Raw genomic sequence first — 17694 nt, forward strand, 5'->3', positions numbered from 1 at the left:
TGTGTCCCCCGTGTGTCCCGTGTGTCCCCCGTGTGTCCCCCGTGTGTCCCGCGTGTGTCCCGTGTGTCCCCCGTGTGTCCCCCGGGATCTGCGAGTACCGGCACAAAGGGCTCTGCCGGGAGAGCGGGATAGATCGGGCGGGGGTTTGGGGATGGGAGCTTGCCCGGAGCTCCAAACTGACTCCAAGTGGTGTTTTCATGCCGGGTAAGAACGAAGTTAGGGATGGAATGGGAATAAGAATGGAATAGGAAGAGGAATGGAATAAGAAGAGGAATGGAAAAAGAAGAGGAATGGAAGAAGAATGGAATAGAGTAGAATTAGAATAGAATAGAAGAGAATAGAATGAAAACAGAATTAGAATAGAATAGAATAGAATGAAAACAGAATTAGAATAGAGTATAAGAGAACAAAATTAGAATAGAATTAGAATAGAATATAATAGAATCAGAACAAAATTAGAATAGAATTAGAATAGAATATAATAGAATTAGAACAAAATTAGAATAGAATTAGAATAGAAAAGGAATGGAAATAATGGCAGCTCCAGCTGCAGGAAGGACAGAATTCTTCCTGGCTGTGTGACTGGAACCTCAGCTTTTATCACAGAAATTCAAAGGGCCTGACTCACCTTGGGTTGGCTCTCAGAGATTTTCAGAGGAAACAGGAAGGGTACAGCAGCAGCCAATGTTGTTTCTGCTGCAACTTCTCTGAGTCACTCCCCAAAGCTCTGGCTTCTCTGGCACCATCAGACCCTCAGATCTTTCCTATTTCTCCAAACAGGAGGAGTTTAACAAGTAGTTGCAATTTCTCACCAAGAAAACTTGCTTTATTAAAGAGAAGCAAAGCATTTTATTCCTGATGGAAGGGAAGATATATTATTCCCTCCAAAAAAGCTTTATTTGCAGGGGCAGCAGAACATGACCATCACTCCGGGTAGGATTTCCAGCTCCAGTGTTCCTTGGGCCCCACTGGCATCAGCAATTCTGTCTGAAGTCTTCGGGCTTTGCATTTGGAACCCTCTGGAAAACGACATGCCCAGAGTTATCTTGATCTAAATGTCTTTTTATTTTCTTATTTAAGCATTCTCCAGCGTAATTTGAATGAAGTACCCTAAAGGCCTTCTCCAGCGTTCCCGTCCACAGGGCTGGACAAGATGCCAAAGCAGGTAAAAAGAAAACCAGGAATTGTGTGTGCTAATTAAATTTTACTGCCAGGAAAGAATTCTTGGCTTATTTCCATGCAGTCAAGATTAGGTAGCTACTAATGAATATTCACCCCTGGTTCATGAATTGACTGGACCTATTTACTGTGGGTTTGAGCTGTGTTAGTGACACCAGGCAGTGATTTTTGTTGTGCCCTGGGCTCTAACAGGGCAGGTGTTAACACGGGCAGCAAGCACCTCCTAAGGGCGTTTGTTCAGGAAAATGAATGGACACAAGAGCTGTGATTTACTTTCAAATATTCCTTTACTTTTGGCTAAGAAATCATCGTCTCAGCTGAAGTGATGCTGAGCAGGGCAGCAAAAACCAAGCCCTTCCTCAGGTCTCACAGTCTCACAGTGGATTTAACTTGCCTGGTGCCAGGGTAATACAGGAACACAGAGGGGGCACAGGAAGAAAGGGGAATTGGCAGGAGCTCCTCAGGTCCATTGAGTGTTTCCTAATTGTGGTGTCTGTTCTCTGACAGCAGCAAGCTGCTTTATGCTCATTCAGAGGAGAATAACAGAAATCACTTGGATGGCAATGCTTTATTGTGTTGCTAAGCTTTTTTTTTTCCTCTGTTGGAGTGAAAGCTCCTCTGGACTCAGGCCCAGGGGGAAACCAAGGCACAGGGGTTGAATTAAAACCTTTGGATAAGCTGAGATACATGAAGCCACACCAAAGTGAAATAGAAATACAAATTTTTTAACTTTTAGTAGAAATATATGCTAAGTGCCTTAAAAAGTGCCTTAAACATTAAAAATCTGCAGCAGAGACCTTAGACACAGTTCTTACTGCAGCAGTGTTACCTTTTCACAGAATTCTTTACTTTAGACAAAATACAGATAGAATTATGCTGTTCACATTTTTTAGATAGAGTGTTCACATAAACAACAAGAGCTGATAGAAACTGCGTATGCAAATCTGTGTAATACCTGTGTAACACTGGTGTAAGGCTTAAAATTGTTAGAATTAGACCAGGATAGGTTAAGAAAAGGAAAACTGGAATCGTGTGTTACTCGTATTGGTCAATTAACAAATATAATCTACACTTCTGTAAGAAAAAATATAGAGCATATAGAAGAAGAAGCAGCTGTTTTCTGCCTGCCACTGTTGCTTGGCTTTATCATGCAACCCCCTTGAACTCTGCCTTCAAGAAAGCTGTGAGACTATGAAATAAAGAACTCAGCAGAACAGCTGCTCCTCTGCTCTCTCACCCTGGTCCGAGAAGGAAGGATACCCTGTCAAAAGCTCAACATTTCCCCTTACTGTGTAAAATTCTATATTACTGGAAATGAACTATGCATGCTGTCTGCAAAAGATAAAAATGCTCCTAAATGAGTACACTATTGTAGCTTTATTTTTTTTTTTTTAGGAGTGTGCTAAATGGGGTTTGCAGATCATTTGCCCTTTATTAATGAGCTCAGCTCAGGTAGTGGGAATGCTGCCTACTAAATGTAGCATTTTCTGTATAAACAAGATGATGGAGTTCATTGGTTAACTTGTGGTACAGGTGAGTAGGGATGGTTTGGAGAACTTTCTGTCAAAGAGAAGGCATATATAGAATGCAGAAATCAGGACTGGCATCTTTCCCATTCCTCATTTTTCTTTTCTAGCTTTTCCTTTCCCCAGAAATGGCAGACAGGACCTGGAATTTCTCTTCTGGCTGGTTTTCCATGTGTCCTTCCAAATAATGTTGTCAAGCACACAGGAGCCCAGAGGCTGAGGTTTGAATTTAAGTGATTCAAAGGAGACAAGCCTTCAGCTAAGGCAGGGCAGCTCCCCCCTCAGCACCATTTCTCTGCCCTGGCTGTGACGTGTGCACTCTGCAGCTTTCACCCTGAAAGTCTCTGCTAGGAAAACTGCATTTGTTTTGGTCTGCAGTGGCTTCCAGCTGCACCTGCAGCCAGCCCTTCCTGCTGCCCTGAGCCCAGGGCACTGCTTGGATTGAATGTGGGACATGCAGAGGTTTAGAAATGAGAACATGGTGTGAGTGTGTCTGTGCTGAGCAACCTGCAGAACTGCAGGGTGAGCCCAAGGCCACGTTCTCTGAGTGCCTTTGCTCACTGCCAGAGTGATGTTTTCTAACATCAGAGCAGGGGGAGGGCAGCTGGGAGGAAGAGCAGCTCACACATCCTGAGGTCTGGCTCCTGCTGAGACTGAACTTCAGTGACGTGGAAGCAGCAGAAGAGCTAGAACAGGGGATGAGGTGAAAGTCCAGCTTTTCACCTCTCACTGGTGCTGATCTGACATCCCCTCCAGGAAAATGGCCAAAGGGAAGATTCTCTCATCCAGAATGACCTCAGTGAATCATTTGAAGAGGAAGTTAGAGCCTTCCTCAGTGATGAAGAGAAACTGCATCTTTTTGACGACCTCACGAAAGTGAATCCGGTGACAACCAGGACAGGTGAGCAGCCAGGGAGTGTCTGCTGAGGGATCCCTTTCCCTGGTGGCCACAGACACGTGGCAGCTCCTGCTCTCACTGCATTAATAGCATGAACACAGGAGTTGTGTGTATTAGACCCACATCACTCTCTTGATCACCTCATTCTCTATTAAACCTGGCGGGTAGCACACCTGAGACTTTTGTTACAAACAGGCACAGGAAGAGTCAAACAGGCTTTGCAAAAGATGCTGATGGAAGCTGTTGTCTTTCAGTTCTGAAATGTCTTCAAGCAAGATACAGAGTCAACCTGTTCTATACAAATGCTGGCTGCAGCCTGGTGGCTTTAAATCCTTTCCAGCCTGTCTCCTGCCTCTACTCACCTGAGCTCATGAGGGAGTACCACATTGCACTTTGTCCTCAGGTAACCCTTGTGGTTGAGATAACTGTCCTTCTGCAGAGCCCAGGTGTCAAACTGCTCCAAATTTATATGAGCAAAATACTCCCACAGGATAAACCCCATTTCTAGTGAAATAGTTTTGTTAAAAGAGCAGTGCTGTTTTCAGGTAAATGTGAGATGACCCTTGCTATCCATTGCTGTTGAATTGTGTGGTTCCTGTTCTCTTAAATATGAATATTCTCTTTCACTGCCAGGATTTAAAACCTCACATCTTTGCAGTGGCTGAGCAAACCTACAGGAATGTCCAAAAGCAGATGGACCCTGTGAACCAGTCCATCATTGTGAGTGGAGAAAGTGGTGCTGGGAAGGTAAGGAAATGGTTTTTTATGACATTGCTCTCACGTTTTGAGTTCTGCCAGGGATTTGTAGTGCAGAGTAGTGCAGTGAATGAGCAAAGAGGAATTAAAAACCCCTCTGACAGAGCACGTAGCCAGTCTGCCCAGCACGGCTCTCTTGAAATGTGTGTGAAGCATTAAGTGATTGCTGCAGTTAAACACACTCTGCTTAATATAGCAGCTCTTCAGGTGGCATCTGTCATTTCTGGAGGGCTGGGTTTGAAAAAAAAAAGGAATTGCACCTGAGTTAGTGCCTCAGCCTGGTCTGTCAGGGAGCTTGTGTGAATCTCAGCAAACCCTCTGTAAAGACTCAGAGCAGTGAATTCATATCCTGCCCTGGCCCTTCTGTGATGGTCCATCCCTGTTCAGGGCAATGCTGAGGGTATTTTTAAGCCCAGTAACAAGATGCTTTGCTGAATGTTAATGACTCAAAATCCGTTTACATTCATTCCATCCCAAGGCAGGAGCTGTTAATTCTGGCTGATGACACCTCGATGGAAGTGCCATTCAGCAGAGCGCTCCCACTGCAGCAGCACTGAAATGTGTGTCTGTGGCACAGAGTTTCCACTGAACCAGAGCTCTAAACGTGACACAGTTCCTCTCTTTAGCCTCCCCTCCAGCTGCACACTGTTTGCAGAAGGCAGCACTGCTCCACTGACAGAACTGATAATGTTAAAAACAAAGAGCTACTGTCAGGCCTCTCTCTTGCAGACCTGGACCTCTCGCTGCCTTATGAAATTCTATGCCTCTGTTGCTGCCTCAGCTATCTCCCCAAAAGGCAACGAAACTGTGGAAAGGATAGAGAAGAGAGTGCTGGATTCCAACCCTGTCATGGAAGCATTTGGTAAATGTGGCTTTTTTAACAACAAACAGGAGTAATGGCCACTGTGGGAATTTCCGTTGTTACCACACGAGTCTAAGCTGTCTCTTGGTCCTCTCCTTAAAAACAAACTCTTCAAATACTGGAGCTATTTACAGATCACCCTTAATGCCTGTGTGTGCTGCATGGGAGAGTGGGACCACTCTGATTGTTCTGTGTCTGCCACTGGCACTTTCACAGGGAATGCCTGCACCCTGCGGAATAACAACAGCAGCAGGTTTGGGAAATACATCCAGCTGCAGCTAGACAGGTAATAGTCACTGTGTAACACCTTAGTTATTGTCCTGTTCCTTTAAATCTTTACAGGCTTATTTCTGAAATCTGCCATAGAATATTTGATCTGTCTTTAGAGTGTATTTTGCATTGCTGGCAGCTTAAACTATTATTATTTAAATTATTATTATTTTCCCTTTTTTTTTTTTTTCCTGCAAGCTCTCAGCCTGATCTCTAAAAGAGAGCAGTGGAAAAACAGAGATGCAGTTAAGAACTGTGAATAAAATATGAACAAAACTGAAGGTGAACTGCAAAGCATTCACTGTCAGTTGGTATCAGAACAACACACCACCTCTTGTTCTGTGAAGAGGTTTTGATATCTTTGCTCTTTTTCCCTCTCTAGATTCCATCATCTGACTGGTGCTTCCATCCAGACTTTCCTTCTGGAGAAGACCAGAGTTGCCTATCAGGCCCCCAATGAAAGAAACTTCCATATTTTTTATCAGGTTTGCCTTCAGTTAATTTTGCTGGGTATTTCTGACACACAGCGGGGATGAAATCACCAGATTTAGCACAGTTACAACTTTTAATAATTATCAGTTTCCCTGTCTCCCAGGCTTCCAAATTAAATCATCCTCCCAGTATGTTATTCTTCACTGCCTGTGAGCTGTAAACACCAAAGGCAGAATTCAATTTTTGCCTTGTTTTCTGCCTGCAGATCACAAAAGGTGCCACTGCAGAGGAGAGGCTGGAGTGGAACCTTCCAGAAGGGGCCGAGTACCGCTGGCTGCCAAACTTTGAAAGAAACTTAGATGGTAAAGATTAGTTCTACTAATTAATTAATCAATCCATTACTAATGGCTGGAACTTTAAAGGAAGGCAGGCAAAAATTGTTCAACCCTGGCCAGCCAATAGCAGATGTTTTGCAAAGCCACCTGCATGAATGAGGTTCTTTTTAAGTTTCACTTTGCGCTATTAAGTCTTAAAGCTTAAAATCACTCACCTGGCTTAAAACAGCTGGTTCTGGCCTGGCAAATTTGCATCTCTGTGGCTTTGTTTAGAAACTGTCTTGTCTATGCACATGCTTTACCTGACAGAGGCAGAAGAAGTCAGTGGGTTGGTTGTCCAGCTTGTGTATGGGATTTACCCAGACAGCATCCATCTTCCCCGCTCTCCACTGGCAATTCCAGCTGGATTGGATGTGCTGAGATGTTCTGCTTGCCCCTGTTTGTGTGCTTGGCTTTTTCAAGAGCACTGTTTGGCTTTTCAGAGGACTGCTTCGAGGTGACCAGAGAGGCAATGTTCCACCTGGGCATCGGCCGTGCCACGCAGAGCAATATTTTCAAGGTCAGCTCACGGCAGCACGAGGCTGCTGAGGACGTTGGGAATGTGCTGCCAGGGTGGGATTGCTGCTGGAGTAAATCCATGTCACTGTGCAGAGCTGCTGCTCCTCACTGGAGGGCCCTCAGCTCCACATCAGCCCAGTATTAGATCTGAACTCAACGTCTGCAGCTCTGAATTTCAGTTTCCCGTCAGGAATTAACACAGAAGTTTGGGATCTCTTTGCTGCCTTTTGTGCAGAAATGTTTTGAGCTGGCCTGTTCCTGGGGCTAAAGGAAGGTTCAGAGGACACTGCCTTGGGGGGAGCTGTCCTAAAAAAACCCCTGATTGTATTTCAGGTGTTATCAGGCCTTCTGCACCTTGGGAATGTTCAATTCTGTAGTCCAATGGATGAATCTCAGCCTTGTGAACTGGAAGACAAAACCAAAGGTGAGGCAACAACCATGCCATGCTCCAGAGCCTTGTTAGTTCAGTGCAGATGCCTAAGGAAAGGGTTAGAGAGAGGAAAGAACATAGAGAATTCTTTCCTTTATTTAGTTAGTTTAGATTTACTTATTAAATTTATTTCGTTATTAACATTTAATAACATTTATTAAATTTATTAAAATTTATTAAATCTACCTATTTTTTGCTTGAGTAACTTTAACTATTATTACTTTTCATTATTAATTCTTTTTAACTACTACTAAGTCTAATTACTTTATTAATAACTTAATTTTAAAATCTAATAAATTTCTTTAAACTGTATTGAATTAATTGCATTTTAAATTACTAAATCAAATTTATTTAATTTAAATTCATTTAATTTCTGTATTTAATTCGGAAATAATTCCTTATTAAAGGAAAGAATTTGAACAATAATTCTCCTGCTGATAGGAGACCATCAAGGCCATGAGCAACCCAAAATTTAGGTGTGTTTTTGTGAACAAGCAAAACCCTAATACTCCCGTGCCTTGACAGGTCAGGGCAACTGCAGCATTACCCACTGATTTCAGGAGGGTTATTGGCAGAACTGTGGCTCTTGATTGTAATCTTACTCTGCCATCACAAGGCTGGCAGAAACCTGACCCAGAGGGAGAGCAGGGCTCTTCACAGGAAAACTTGGAAGTTTTCATGATAAAGACCAAAAGTCAGTGACAGCAAATCTGTTAAATTGCAGCAGGAACAGAGGTTGTTCTGCATGTCTTCAGGAGGCTTGTGCATGTGGATTTCCTTCAGAGCTAAAACTGTCCTGAACAGTGAAGTTTCCTACTACAGTTTCACATGCTCTGAACTCAAACTACTTAATATTCAAATATTTTTGAGCACAGCTCAGCTGAGCAAGATCTTAAATGCTTTGTTAGCAAATACTCTTTTTCTACACTTCCTTACTACCCCCAAAATCCCTGTTTTTTTCTGGTGATAACTGATTTGTCTGTCTGGATTTAGAGGTCCCTGCTCAAAGAAGGTGAACAAGTAACAGACACACCTAGAGAGAAAAACAACTTCAGTGTGGCAAACTTGAGCTTTTTCTGGTATTGCTTCGTTTTAAAGAGAGTACCTGAAATTCTAGGGGCACTCTGCATCCAAATTAAGAGTCTGATCTTGCAAAACTTGCTCCCAAGTTTGTGTAGAAAGATCCAAAATCCACATTTAAGTTGGAGAGCTGATGGAAGTGGCATTTTTCTCCACAATCTCCTAGCCCTTCCTTACCTTTAGAGGTATGAGCACACCAGGTAACCTTGTTTGTCCTCCTGAACAAGGGTTTGTGAAGACCACGGGGGATCTGCTCAAGATTCCCGTCGAGGAGCTGCTGGAATCTTTAAGGATTCGAACAATCACTGCTGGAAGGCAGCAGCAAGTGTTCAAGAAGCCCTGCTCCAGAGCTGAGTGTGAGACCAGGAGGGACTGCCTGGCCAAAGTCATCTATGCCAGGTAAGGATGTGCTAATCCAGGTGACTTTGGGAGGGGATGGGGAGGCCAGAGGGATTTACTTGCTGCTGTTTCATGGCAGCACATCAGAAATTCCTCCTCCTTCCAAGTGACACTGATAGAAACAGCAGTAAAAGAAACAATTCTGATTATTGCAAGCAAGCAGCTCCCAGCTAAGCCCATTGTTGCTGTCTGCAGGTTGTTTGAGTGGCTGGTTTTGGTCATAAATGAAAACATCTACACAGATCCCTCAGCGTGGACCAGCTTCATAGGTATGGATATCCCACCCTGGTTTAACTCAGGGGCCATCAGCCCACCAAGCTGCTCCTAAACTAAAGCTCCCTGTCCTCCCTCATTCCTTCAGGTTTGTTGGATGTTTATGGATTTGAAGCCTTCCCTGAAAACAACTTGGAGCAGCTCTGTATTAATTATGCCAACGAGAAACTGCAGCAGCACTTTGTAGCTCACTACCTGAAGGCACAGCAGGTAATACCCCAAACTGAAGATCAAATCTTCAATATCTGATTTAAACCAGCATCTGTTGTCACTTTAATTGTGTGGCTGTGCCCCTGGTCAGATGGGAAGCTGCAGTTAGAAATGCCACAGAAGGCAGTGGGATGGAGCAGCAGCTTTTTAAAGAGGGGAGTGTGGGGCAGTTGGAATGACACAGCTTTGTCTCTTGGGGACTGGAAATCTGTTCCCAGCTCTACTGGATCTCTGCCTGTCAGACTGTTTGCTTTTCCTCAAAGAACTGAGCACTTGAAGCTAACTTCTTGGGGTAAGTGCAGCCTGAGTTGAGATTCTCTTGGAAGCTGCTGCTTACAACCATGGAGCACAAAGGCCCTAGAGTAGTGGAGCTCCTAGGCTGAGCTTGGTGTGAAGGCAGAGCCCAACAGAAGCCTGTAACCCAAACACCTGAGCACGTGGCACCTGTGGAGGCCTCCTGCCACAGGGGCACAGCTCCCTGAATCCACTGTCATGCTGGTGCCTTTAAAACAAAGCCCCAGTGTGCACCAGCTTTTATTTTTGAGTAAGGACAGATACAAATGGGGGTGTTTCACAGTGGTGAAGGCATTTGCAGCGTGCAGTCCCTCCCTGGTCACACACTGCTAATTCCAGCTCTCATCTGAGTGCCCTGCAAGGTGCAGAGCCCCTGCCAGAGCTGCTGCTCTGCCCCTCCCCACTGCAGATCCATTACCAAAATGCTCTTTGCCATTAACTGGAATCAGGGAAATTATTTTCTCTATGGCACCAGCGTGCTGGCACCTCCTGCCTCACGGCAGGGTTTTGTCAATTTATTCAGGAGAGAAGGATTTCTTTGACTGCTGTTTGTTCTTTGCTTCCCCAGGCTGCTTTGCCTGCCTGCCCTGGTCAGCATGCCAGGGGTTAATGGTCAGGGAAGATGAAAACCGAGTTCAAGCACACAATTGCTTTGCTTGAAACGGCTCCATGACCTCTGTTTATAGCACCCCTCCCACTCACTGCCTGCCCTCTTACCTCTGGATCTGGCTGTCCCCCAAACCACTTAAATGCCATTAGTGGCTGTGCTGAGCAAGCTTTTGGCAGGAGGCTTTTCAAATAACTGCCCAGAGCTCGTGCTTGTTAAACACTGCTGACAGTTTGTCCTGTAATTCAGCATAAATATTGTACCAATTATTTCAACCAGGATCTCTCTGCACTTCGTTTCAGATCAGGCTTTGCTTTAAATGGAGCCCAGCCTGGCACACAGAGGATGGGTTAGGGCTGTGTCCCAGTCCAGGGAAGGAGTTCTGCTTGTTCCTTGTCCTTCAGGGAAAGTCTCAGCACAGCCAGGAAAGGCTTTGTGTGACTGTAGCCTTTGTTTGCTCTCTAAAGCAGCCTTGCAGCTCACTCTGATAAATCCGTGGGGTTCCCAAATCCTCAGACAAATTGTTCCAGCAGGTTCTGATCCACACCCAAAAGCTACCTGGGGTAGAATATCCTCGTGTGGGTTTTTTTTTCTCAAGCTTGGTGTTGACCTGGAGCTGAGCTGGGATTAACTCCTCCGACAGGACCTGGATCAGCTGCCCAAGGCACAGCGTTCTGAGCTCTGGTGCCCTCTGCTGCAGAATAACCCCTTCCCTCTTCCTTCAGGAAGAATATGCAGCTGAAGGCCTGCAGTGGTCATTCATAAACTACCAGGATAACCAGAACTGCCTTGATCTGATAGAGGGAAATCCTCTCAGCATTTTTTCCCTGCTGAATGAGGTAAGTGTGATCTAAACCCTTCATTTTTTGGGCCCAGTTCCTGCCTTTGTCCTACGCCACCAAAGAAAACACAAACAGTAAGTTAGCAGAGAACTTGTCAGCCATAAAATTTCTGCAGAGCTTCAGTTTCAGAAAAATCACGGCACTGCTTCCTCCTGTTCTGAGTTTCCCTCTGATCCTGGATGTTCTGATTCAAATATGAAGCCTCAATTACTTCTTTCCCCCCCTTCCTTCCCAATATTTCAGGCCTTGCATACTCAAAGCAGCTCTAAAGGTAAAATGGCTATGATTTCAATTTTAAATGTTGTAGCTTTTAGAGCCAGTCCTTTGGGACAAATACGAGATGCTGCAGTTGTGTGTGTCCTTTGCAGGAGTGTCGTCTGAACAGAGCCTCCAACACTGACCTGTTCCAGACCAGGATTGAGAAAGCCTTGTCCAGTAATCAGTGCTTAAGTCGAGATAAGTTTAGTAAGAAGCCCAACTTTATCATTTCACATTATGCTGGCAAAGTCTGCTATCAGCTGGCAGCGATGGTGGAGAAGAATAAGGTAGGTGTTTGCAGAAAGAGCTGTTTAAAATCATAAATATTCTACAGACCTGAAGTGATTTAAGTCAAAGCACCACTAAAAAATATGTTTAGTGCTGGGGACTGGACATACCTTGCTCCAAGTAAATCCTTCAGGCCACGTAAAACTCAGTCATGTTCTTAGTGTGATTCTCTGAACCATCACTGGCACGAGCAGATGCTTTGTTGCACCTCTGAGCTGAGGATGAGGTCAGCCATCAGCAAATCTGGGCTTCTTCCATTCCTGGGGGATGCAGAATCAGCAGCAGGGCATTTCTGTAGCTACAAATACATCACTTCATTCCCCCAAAATTCAGATAAGTTTATGAAAAACGAGAGCACGGGCTTAACTACTGAAAGTGCTGAAAGTACTCAAATTTTTGGCCTTGTTGTGCCATCAGGGAATAATTGAAATGTGAAATAATCTGCAGAGAGGAGGGTCCCTTCTCAGCTCTGACATCCCCAGCAATTATGGCAAGGGCTGTTATTTATTTAGCAATAAAACACCATCTCTTAATTAAAAGGGATAGTTCTGATGTCTGCTGCAGTCTGTCCTTCAGGGATTAAACCAGTCCTGAGACTTGGAGCTCACTTAGGCTGTGTAACAAGAACAATGTTGGGAGCAGTTGTACATTTGACTGGATTTGCTGAATGTTCAGCCAAACATTGTTTTCTGTTCCTGAATGTGACTGTGAATGAGTGAGCATCATCAGATTTGAAACTGCAGCTGTGGTTACCTCAAATTTGGCATCAGAAATGCTGTTCTATCTCTGTATGTGGAGTTTTTAGTTATTTTCAGAGGTGCAGGTTCCTGCCAGGTCCAGATACTAACAGTCATGTCTGTGTTTGCAGGATGCTGTTCCACCAGAGCTGGTCCATGTTTTGCAGAACTCAAAGGACCCTTTGCTTCAAAAATTATTTCCTGTGACAGAAGAGAACCAAAATAACACCAAAACCCAGAACAGAGCAGCTGTTTTAACAGTGGTGTCCAAGTTCAAGGTACATCCTATTCAGGTTTCTGCTGTAATTTTGGAAACTTTCTGAATTTGCCATCAACAATTTGATGAAAACATCCACAGAGCAGATTTTTGCTCGAGCTGTCCTGTAGAAGTGCTCTGACACTGAGTCTGTAAAGCCATCCTTGCCACGAGCAGCTCTGTGGGGTGGATAGAGGATCCCTGAGGAGGAGGAGCCCTGATGAGCCCTGTGTTTGTTTCCTGCAGAGCTCCCTGGAACATCTCATGGAGATTTTGAGCAGAACCACGCCCCATTACATCCGCTGCATCAAGCCTAATGCTGACTGCAAGGCCATGACTTTTAGAAGAGAAGAGGTAACTTTTCCAAAGCCTTTCCCCAGGGCTTTGCACTGGGTTTCTTAGGAACTTGAGTCACTGGCAGAGCTCTTTTTTCACAGCACATTTTGAAATAGCTTTTTCTCCTTTGAGATAAACATCCTTCAAAGTCACTGAGGTGTTTGTCCAAAACTGCTCCTAAGCACAGCAGCTCTTCCAGCTGCAACTTGCTTGTTGCTGGGGTTATTTGGGGTGCTGCCCTCCCAGCCCTTCAAACTGATGAAGGTGATCTGAGCAGCCCTGGGCACACAAATACCTTCAAAACAAAACCTTGCTCCTTCCTGGAGTCCAGGAAGCTGAGAAGCTTTGGGAGCAGAGCAGCAGGTGCTAAAGCTGTAACTAGAGAACCTTATCTGATGGGAAATCAAGCTTTAAGCACTCGTGGAATCTGCTGGGCATGGAAATAGCAGCACTGAGCATGGAAATACCAGCACTGGCTTTTCACACCCTGCTGGGTTTGGGCAGTGCTGGCTGTGGATGCCCAGGACAGGGCACCCAAGGAGCAGCTCCCACAAAGTCAGCGTTGCCTAAACCATCTCAATTTGTGCCTCAGGTTCTCAGCCAGCTACAGGCCTGTGGAATAGTGGAAGCCATCACCATCAGTGCAGCAGGTTTCCCAGTCAGGTAAGTCCAGCTTCTTCAGCATAATCCATTTCTATAGCAATTAGTGGCATTTACTTCTTCAGAAGAATTTATAAGCAGGAAACGCAAATATTTTGCAGTTTTAGACCTCAAAACTACTGATCCTTTCAAAGCTGAGAGCTCACTGTGCCTTTCCAGTCTGAGAAGCTGGGGAAAAGATGTTTTGATGTGGACTACACTAAAACTTTTCTAACTGAACGTGGCTTCACAGTAACATTCTCAGCAATGAAACTATAAATGGCATTTATCTAAATGTAGTAATCTCAGAGCTGAGCATCTCCTCATAGCCTGGCTGGGCTTTCCTGACCACCTTTAGAGGGTGCAGAGCAAGGCCTGAGCTCATCACGTTTCTGAGACTCAGCACTGATGGGGTGGAGCTCACCATCAGCATAGCCAAGCACAGCTCCTGCCCAGGCTTTGCTCCAGGCACTGTTCCTGGGCAGTCTCCTGAATTTCTTCAGAAGTTCTGTACTTTCTTGCCTGTTTGACCATTTAGGGCATCAGTCTGTTTGCATCCCATGCACTGGATCCATGAAACCATTGTGCAATTTTCCCCCTTCAGAGGATCAGTTCTTTCCCATACAGCAATGACTCCTGCCTGGAATTCACTGTACGTTTGTCTGTCAGGATCCCTTTCCAAAGTTTCACTGAGCGCTACAAAATACTGAGAAAATCCTGGGGCTCCAGTAAAAAAAGAGTGTGTGATAAAAGCAACTCTCATTCTGCTGAGGAAAAAGGTGAGTTTCTTCAGGTAATCCCCTTGCCATCAAGTAAAATTGTCACTGCACCCATTTGGTGTCCCATAGATCAGATAATGACTGTATTCACCACTGTTCTCCAAATACTTCTTTAACTTATCACCAACCTGAGTTTCTAATTTGCCTAACACTTAAAATCTTCCCCCTCACTGCTGGTTTTCTGTGTTCCTCCTGGGTGGAACAACCACAGTTACAGTGGTGTCTGGGGTTCCCCTCACCCAACCTAATTTGGTTTAGAGTTGATTCTTTAGTAAACTCGAAATCCACTTACCTTTTGCCTTATCTTCCTTCTCCTTCCTTTCTTTTCCCCTCCTCCTTGTTTCCTTGCTGAATCACTGACCTTCCAGCTTACCTGGACTCTGCTGCTTCTTCCACCTTCTGCAAACTTCTCTTTTTCTAAGCAGGAGTGACGATGGACTTTAACAAACACAACCCAGTCTACAGGTAATGCCTTTGCTATGAACTCCTGAAAGGAGGAGCTCATCAGGTGGTTACATTTAGTATTAAGGTTATTGCAACCCCTTTCTCTCCCTCAAATTAATCCCCTCTCTACCCAGTGGGTCTGTTCAATAAGCAGCAGCTGTGGGAAGCACGACCAGCCTGTTCAGATGAGTAAAATTGGTGGAAATCTACTCACCGTGTGGAAATGGGGTGAAGTAAGGAAGTGCAGGCTGGAAAATTACTTACAGACTGGATCTTTCCCCCTCAATTACAAACCCATTAACTGCAAAGCCTCTTTTTGGTAGGTTTTTAGTCCTTTTTATCTTGAGGGGGTAATAAGCTGCAAACAAAGCAAAACAATTGCCCAAACACGGGGATAAGCTTTGGGTTCCCTTATCAGCCCAGCCCCATGAACACCATCAGAGTCACCAGATGTCTTCCTGTAAGCAAGAATTGCTTTTATTTGTTTTCAGGACCTTAAAATGCTCTCATCTCCTTAGAAATATTTATAGCAGATAAGCAAACAGTATCCAGGATGGAATGATGCAAAACCCATCCAGCACTGTCCATGCAGGAGCTCCTGCAGCACTGCCTGGAACAATCTCTTGTTCCAGGTCTGAATTAAGTCTGCCTCTATTTCCAGAGAGATTCATCTGGCTGTAATGTAAAAAATTGTGCACTGTGTCCCAGAAATGGCTTTAATAACCTGTAATTGCTGCCATAAATTCCTGCTCAGCACAGGACCCCATAGCTGCTCCCAATGCCCTGTGACAGCTGCACAATTGCTTAGAATTTGTTTCCCCTTCCTGCACTTCTCAGTATATTAAGGCTACAATTCCCTGCCTTTTGTTCTTTGCTCCCACAGCTCTGAGTTTTGAGTATTTAATGGGATTTTCTTAGGACTGAGCTGCTCAATATATTCTTAATTGCGTTGCTGCTGCTTTCTCCTGTTTCCATGTAGGATGCTTTAACAATGGGACAACACCTGAGGGCCTCCCTGTTTCAGTCTAAATCTACCCCAAATGACATTTTTACCTGGGGATAACTGAGGTTATAATAGATGAGAAGGCAGCACCCAACTACAGCCCAGTTAAAACACCCCACACTGGTTTTCTGGTTGCTGGCACCTGATGGAATCTGTGCTGTCACATTTTAGCCTTAAACACAGCAAGATCAAGTGCTCTCAGCCATCTCCTCCTCCACTCTTGCTGCAGGTGTTTCCCCTCTAAATGGCCAAGAAATCTCAGTGCAAAGACAATTCCCTGGTCCTGATTTCCAAGTTCTGTGACGCCTCCTCCTCAACGCTTCATTTCCAGGTGAGACTCCGGTGATGGACGAGGACAAAGCATCACGTGCTGCTGTTCTGGAGATCCTTCAAGATGCTGTGGGACAAACCCCTGCTCAGGGAACAGGGAATGGAGCAGAAATCCCCTCAGTCTACTGTGGCAAAACCAAAGTGTTCCTGGCCAATTCTGTGGTAAGTGCTGTCCCTTGGCTGGTGGCTCTGGAGTGCACCTGCCTCAGGGGCATTCTGGCACAGATGGTGGAGGCAAAACTCCTGCCAAGCCAGTGTGACCAGAATTTGGCATTTTCCATCAAATTATTAAACTCAGTCAAGCACCCATCAGCATCCAGCTCTCCAAAGCACTTTGTTTAATGGCCTCTGTGTTGCCAGTGGACAAGGAGCTGCACTTGGTCTAGAATTGTCAGAATTCCAGTAAAGATGACAGCTTTCCTTAGCTCCAGATGACAACAGGCCTACACACAGCTTCCTTGGGAAAGAAATTAAGGAGATAAATGCACTCCTGCCAAGCTTGCAGGATGCAGCCATAGAAGCAGCCTCTTCAGTGGAGCTGCTTATTAACCTGCTGCTGCTGCTGGGACTTTGGGAGGCTCCACTTCTCCCCCCACGTACTTCCATTTTCATTTACATGTTACCTAAAAAGCACTGAAGGAGTGCTGTCACTTCCCAAACCTAATCCAGCAGTCACAGGACACTGGAATGAGGCTGTGGTCCCCCAAACACCAGGAGGCTGTAAAAGAGGAAGAGTTGTGAGCACAATTCCATCCCTAACTCCAGGCTCCTGTCCCCACTGCAGCTGGAGCTCCTGGAAGCCAGGAGAGCAAAGGTGTTAAATGAGAAGGCATTTTGCATTCAGTGCTGTTGGAGAAGATTTAAAGAGAAGAAAGCAGCCAAGGAGAAACGCTCTGCAACTCTCATCCAAGCAGGTGACTTGCTAAGGGTGGGCCTGAAATGACAGAACAAGGCACATTCCCAGTCACACTGGGGGATTACAGTGGCACCAGTGGTTGAGTGCCATCTCTCACACTGCGTGCAAGAGCTGCTGAGATTCTCTGCACTCAGATTTGTCTCCATTAAATCCTCAGCTGTTCGTTCCTGGTTAGCCAAGAATCGCTTCCAGAGGATGCGCAGGGCTGCCAACGTCATCAAACACAGCTGGAGGAGATGGAAAGTGAGTATGGGGGTACAGCACAGCACTGGAATGGAGCCACTGAGGCTTCTTAGTGTCTCAGGAAGAGTAATAACTACTAGAACTGAAAACCCAGTGCTCCAGAAAACTCTTGTCCAGCTGAAGAGCAGATGCCAGTCCCATACAGCTGCTTCTGGTTTATCCTGCGGAATAAACTCACTCCTTACCTTCACGGGAATGGCCCAGGGGGTGTGCTGTCCTTCAGATCCCCTCTTATTTAGACTCTCAGTTGTGTCCTGATGTCCTAAGCTGTGTCCAGGACATTTGGGAACGTTGTTGTTCTGTGTCTTTTTTAGGCAAAAGCGGCCGCGTTCGCAGCAGCAGAACTGGACGAGGGGGAAGGAAAGGAGTTCCCAGCTCCTGGAGCTACCTTGGCCAAACCTCCCTGTTCTTTGGACACAACGTGGCCTCTGCAGGCAATTGTCCAGTTCTGGCCTCTGGGCCTTGTCCTGGCTGCTGCCCCTGTCAGTGTCACGGGGCCCCGCAGGGCGCTGCC

The 17694-nt window shown here is 45.4% G+C and overlaps 1 protein-coding gene and 1 long non-coding RNA gene across 4 annotated transcripts in view; one reads left to right on the forward strand and one right to left on the reverse strand.

Annotated features, from left to right (window-relative positions):
- The first annotated feature begins 36 nt into the window (after positions 1 to 36).
- Positions 37 to 17694, forward strand: part of MYO19 (myosin XIX) — a 19111-nt gene continuing 1453 nt past the window's right edge. The window contains exons 1-24 of one of the 3 annotated variants that reach the window (XM_008631162.2): positions 46 to 204; positions 1081 to 1165; positions 3462 to 3606; positions 3858 to 4006; positions 4237 to 4350; positions 5089 to 5221; positions 5438 to 5507; positions 5874 to 5976; positions 6189 to 6285; positions 6741 to 6817; positions 7150 to 7240; positions 8554 to 8725; positions 8921 to 8994; positions 9087 to 9208; positions 10835 to 10948; positions 11320 to 11496; positions 12366 to 12512; positions 12737 to 12844; positions 13419 to 13489; positions 14135 to 14244; positions 16023 to 16183; positions 16806 to 16935; positions 17095 to 17180; positions 17495 to 17691. In XM_008631162.2, coding sequence (XP_008629384.1) covers positions 1154 to 1165; positions 3462 to 3606; positions 3858 to 4006; positions 4237 to 4350; positions 5089 to 5221; positions 5438 to 5507; positions 5874 to 5976; positions 6189 to 6285; positions 6741 to 6817; positions 7150 to 7240; positions 8554 to 8725; positions 8921 to 8994; positions 9087 to 9208; positions 10835 to 10948; positions 11320 to 11496; positions 12366 to 12512; positions 12737 to 12844; positions 13419 to 13489; positions 14135 to 14244; positions 16023 to 16183; positions 16806 to 16935; positions 17095 to 17180; positions 17495 to 17691 — 2660 coding nt within the window. In that variant the 5' untranslated portion in view covers positions 46 to 204; positions 1081 to 1153. Of the gene's footprint in view, positions 205 to 1080; positions 1166 to 3461; positions 3607 to 3857; positions 4007 to 4236; positions 4351 to 5088; positions 5222 to 5437; positions 5508 to 5873; positions 5977 to 6188; positions 6286 to 6740; positions 6818 to 7149; positions 7241 to 8553; positions 8726 to 8920; positions 8995 to 9086; positions 9209 to 10834; positions 10949 to 11194; positions 11223 to 11319; positions 11497 to 12365; positions 12513 to 12736; positions 12845 to 13418; positions 13490 to 14134; positions 14245 to 14612; positions 14710 to 16022; positions 16184 to 16805; positions 16936 to 17094; positions 17181 to 17494; positions 17692 to 17694 lie in introns of those variants that run through there. The other 2 variants (XM_017730941.1, XM_017730942.1) reach the window with 2 other exon arrangements.
- Positions 830 to 6753, reverse strand: LOC108445898. The gene is made up of 2 exons (XR_001860920.1): positions 6474 to 6753; positions 830 to 1019 (listed from the first exon to the last, which is right to left on the reverse strand). It is a non-coding gene; the product is annotated as an uncharacterized LOC108445898 (long non-coding RNA).

This window comes from Corvus brachyrhynchos, unplaced genomic scaffold, assembly GCF_000691975.1.
Source record: "Corvus brachyrhynchos isolate BGI_N302 unplaced genomic scaffold, ASM69197v1 scaffold283, whole genome shotgun sequence".
Lineage (NCBI taxonomy): Eukaryota > Metazoa > Chordata > Aves > Passeriformes > Corvidae > Corvus > Corvus brachyrhynchos.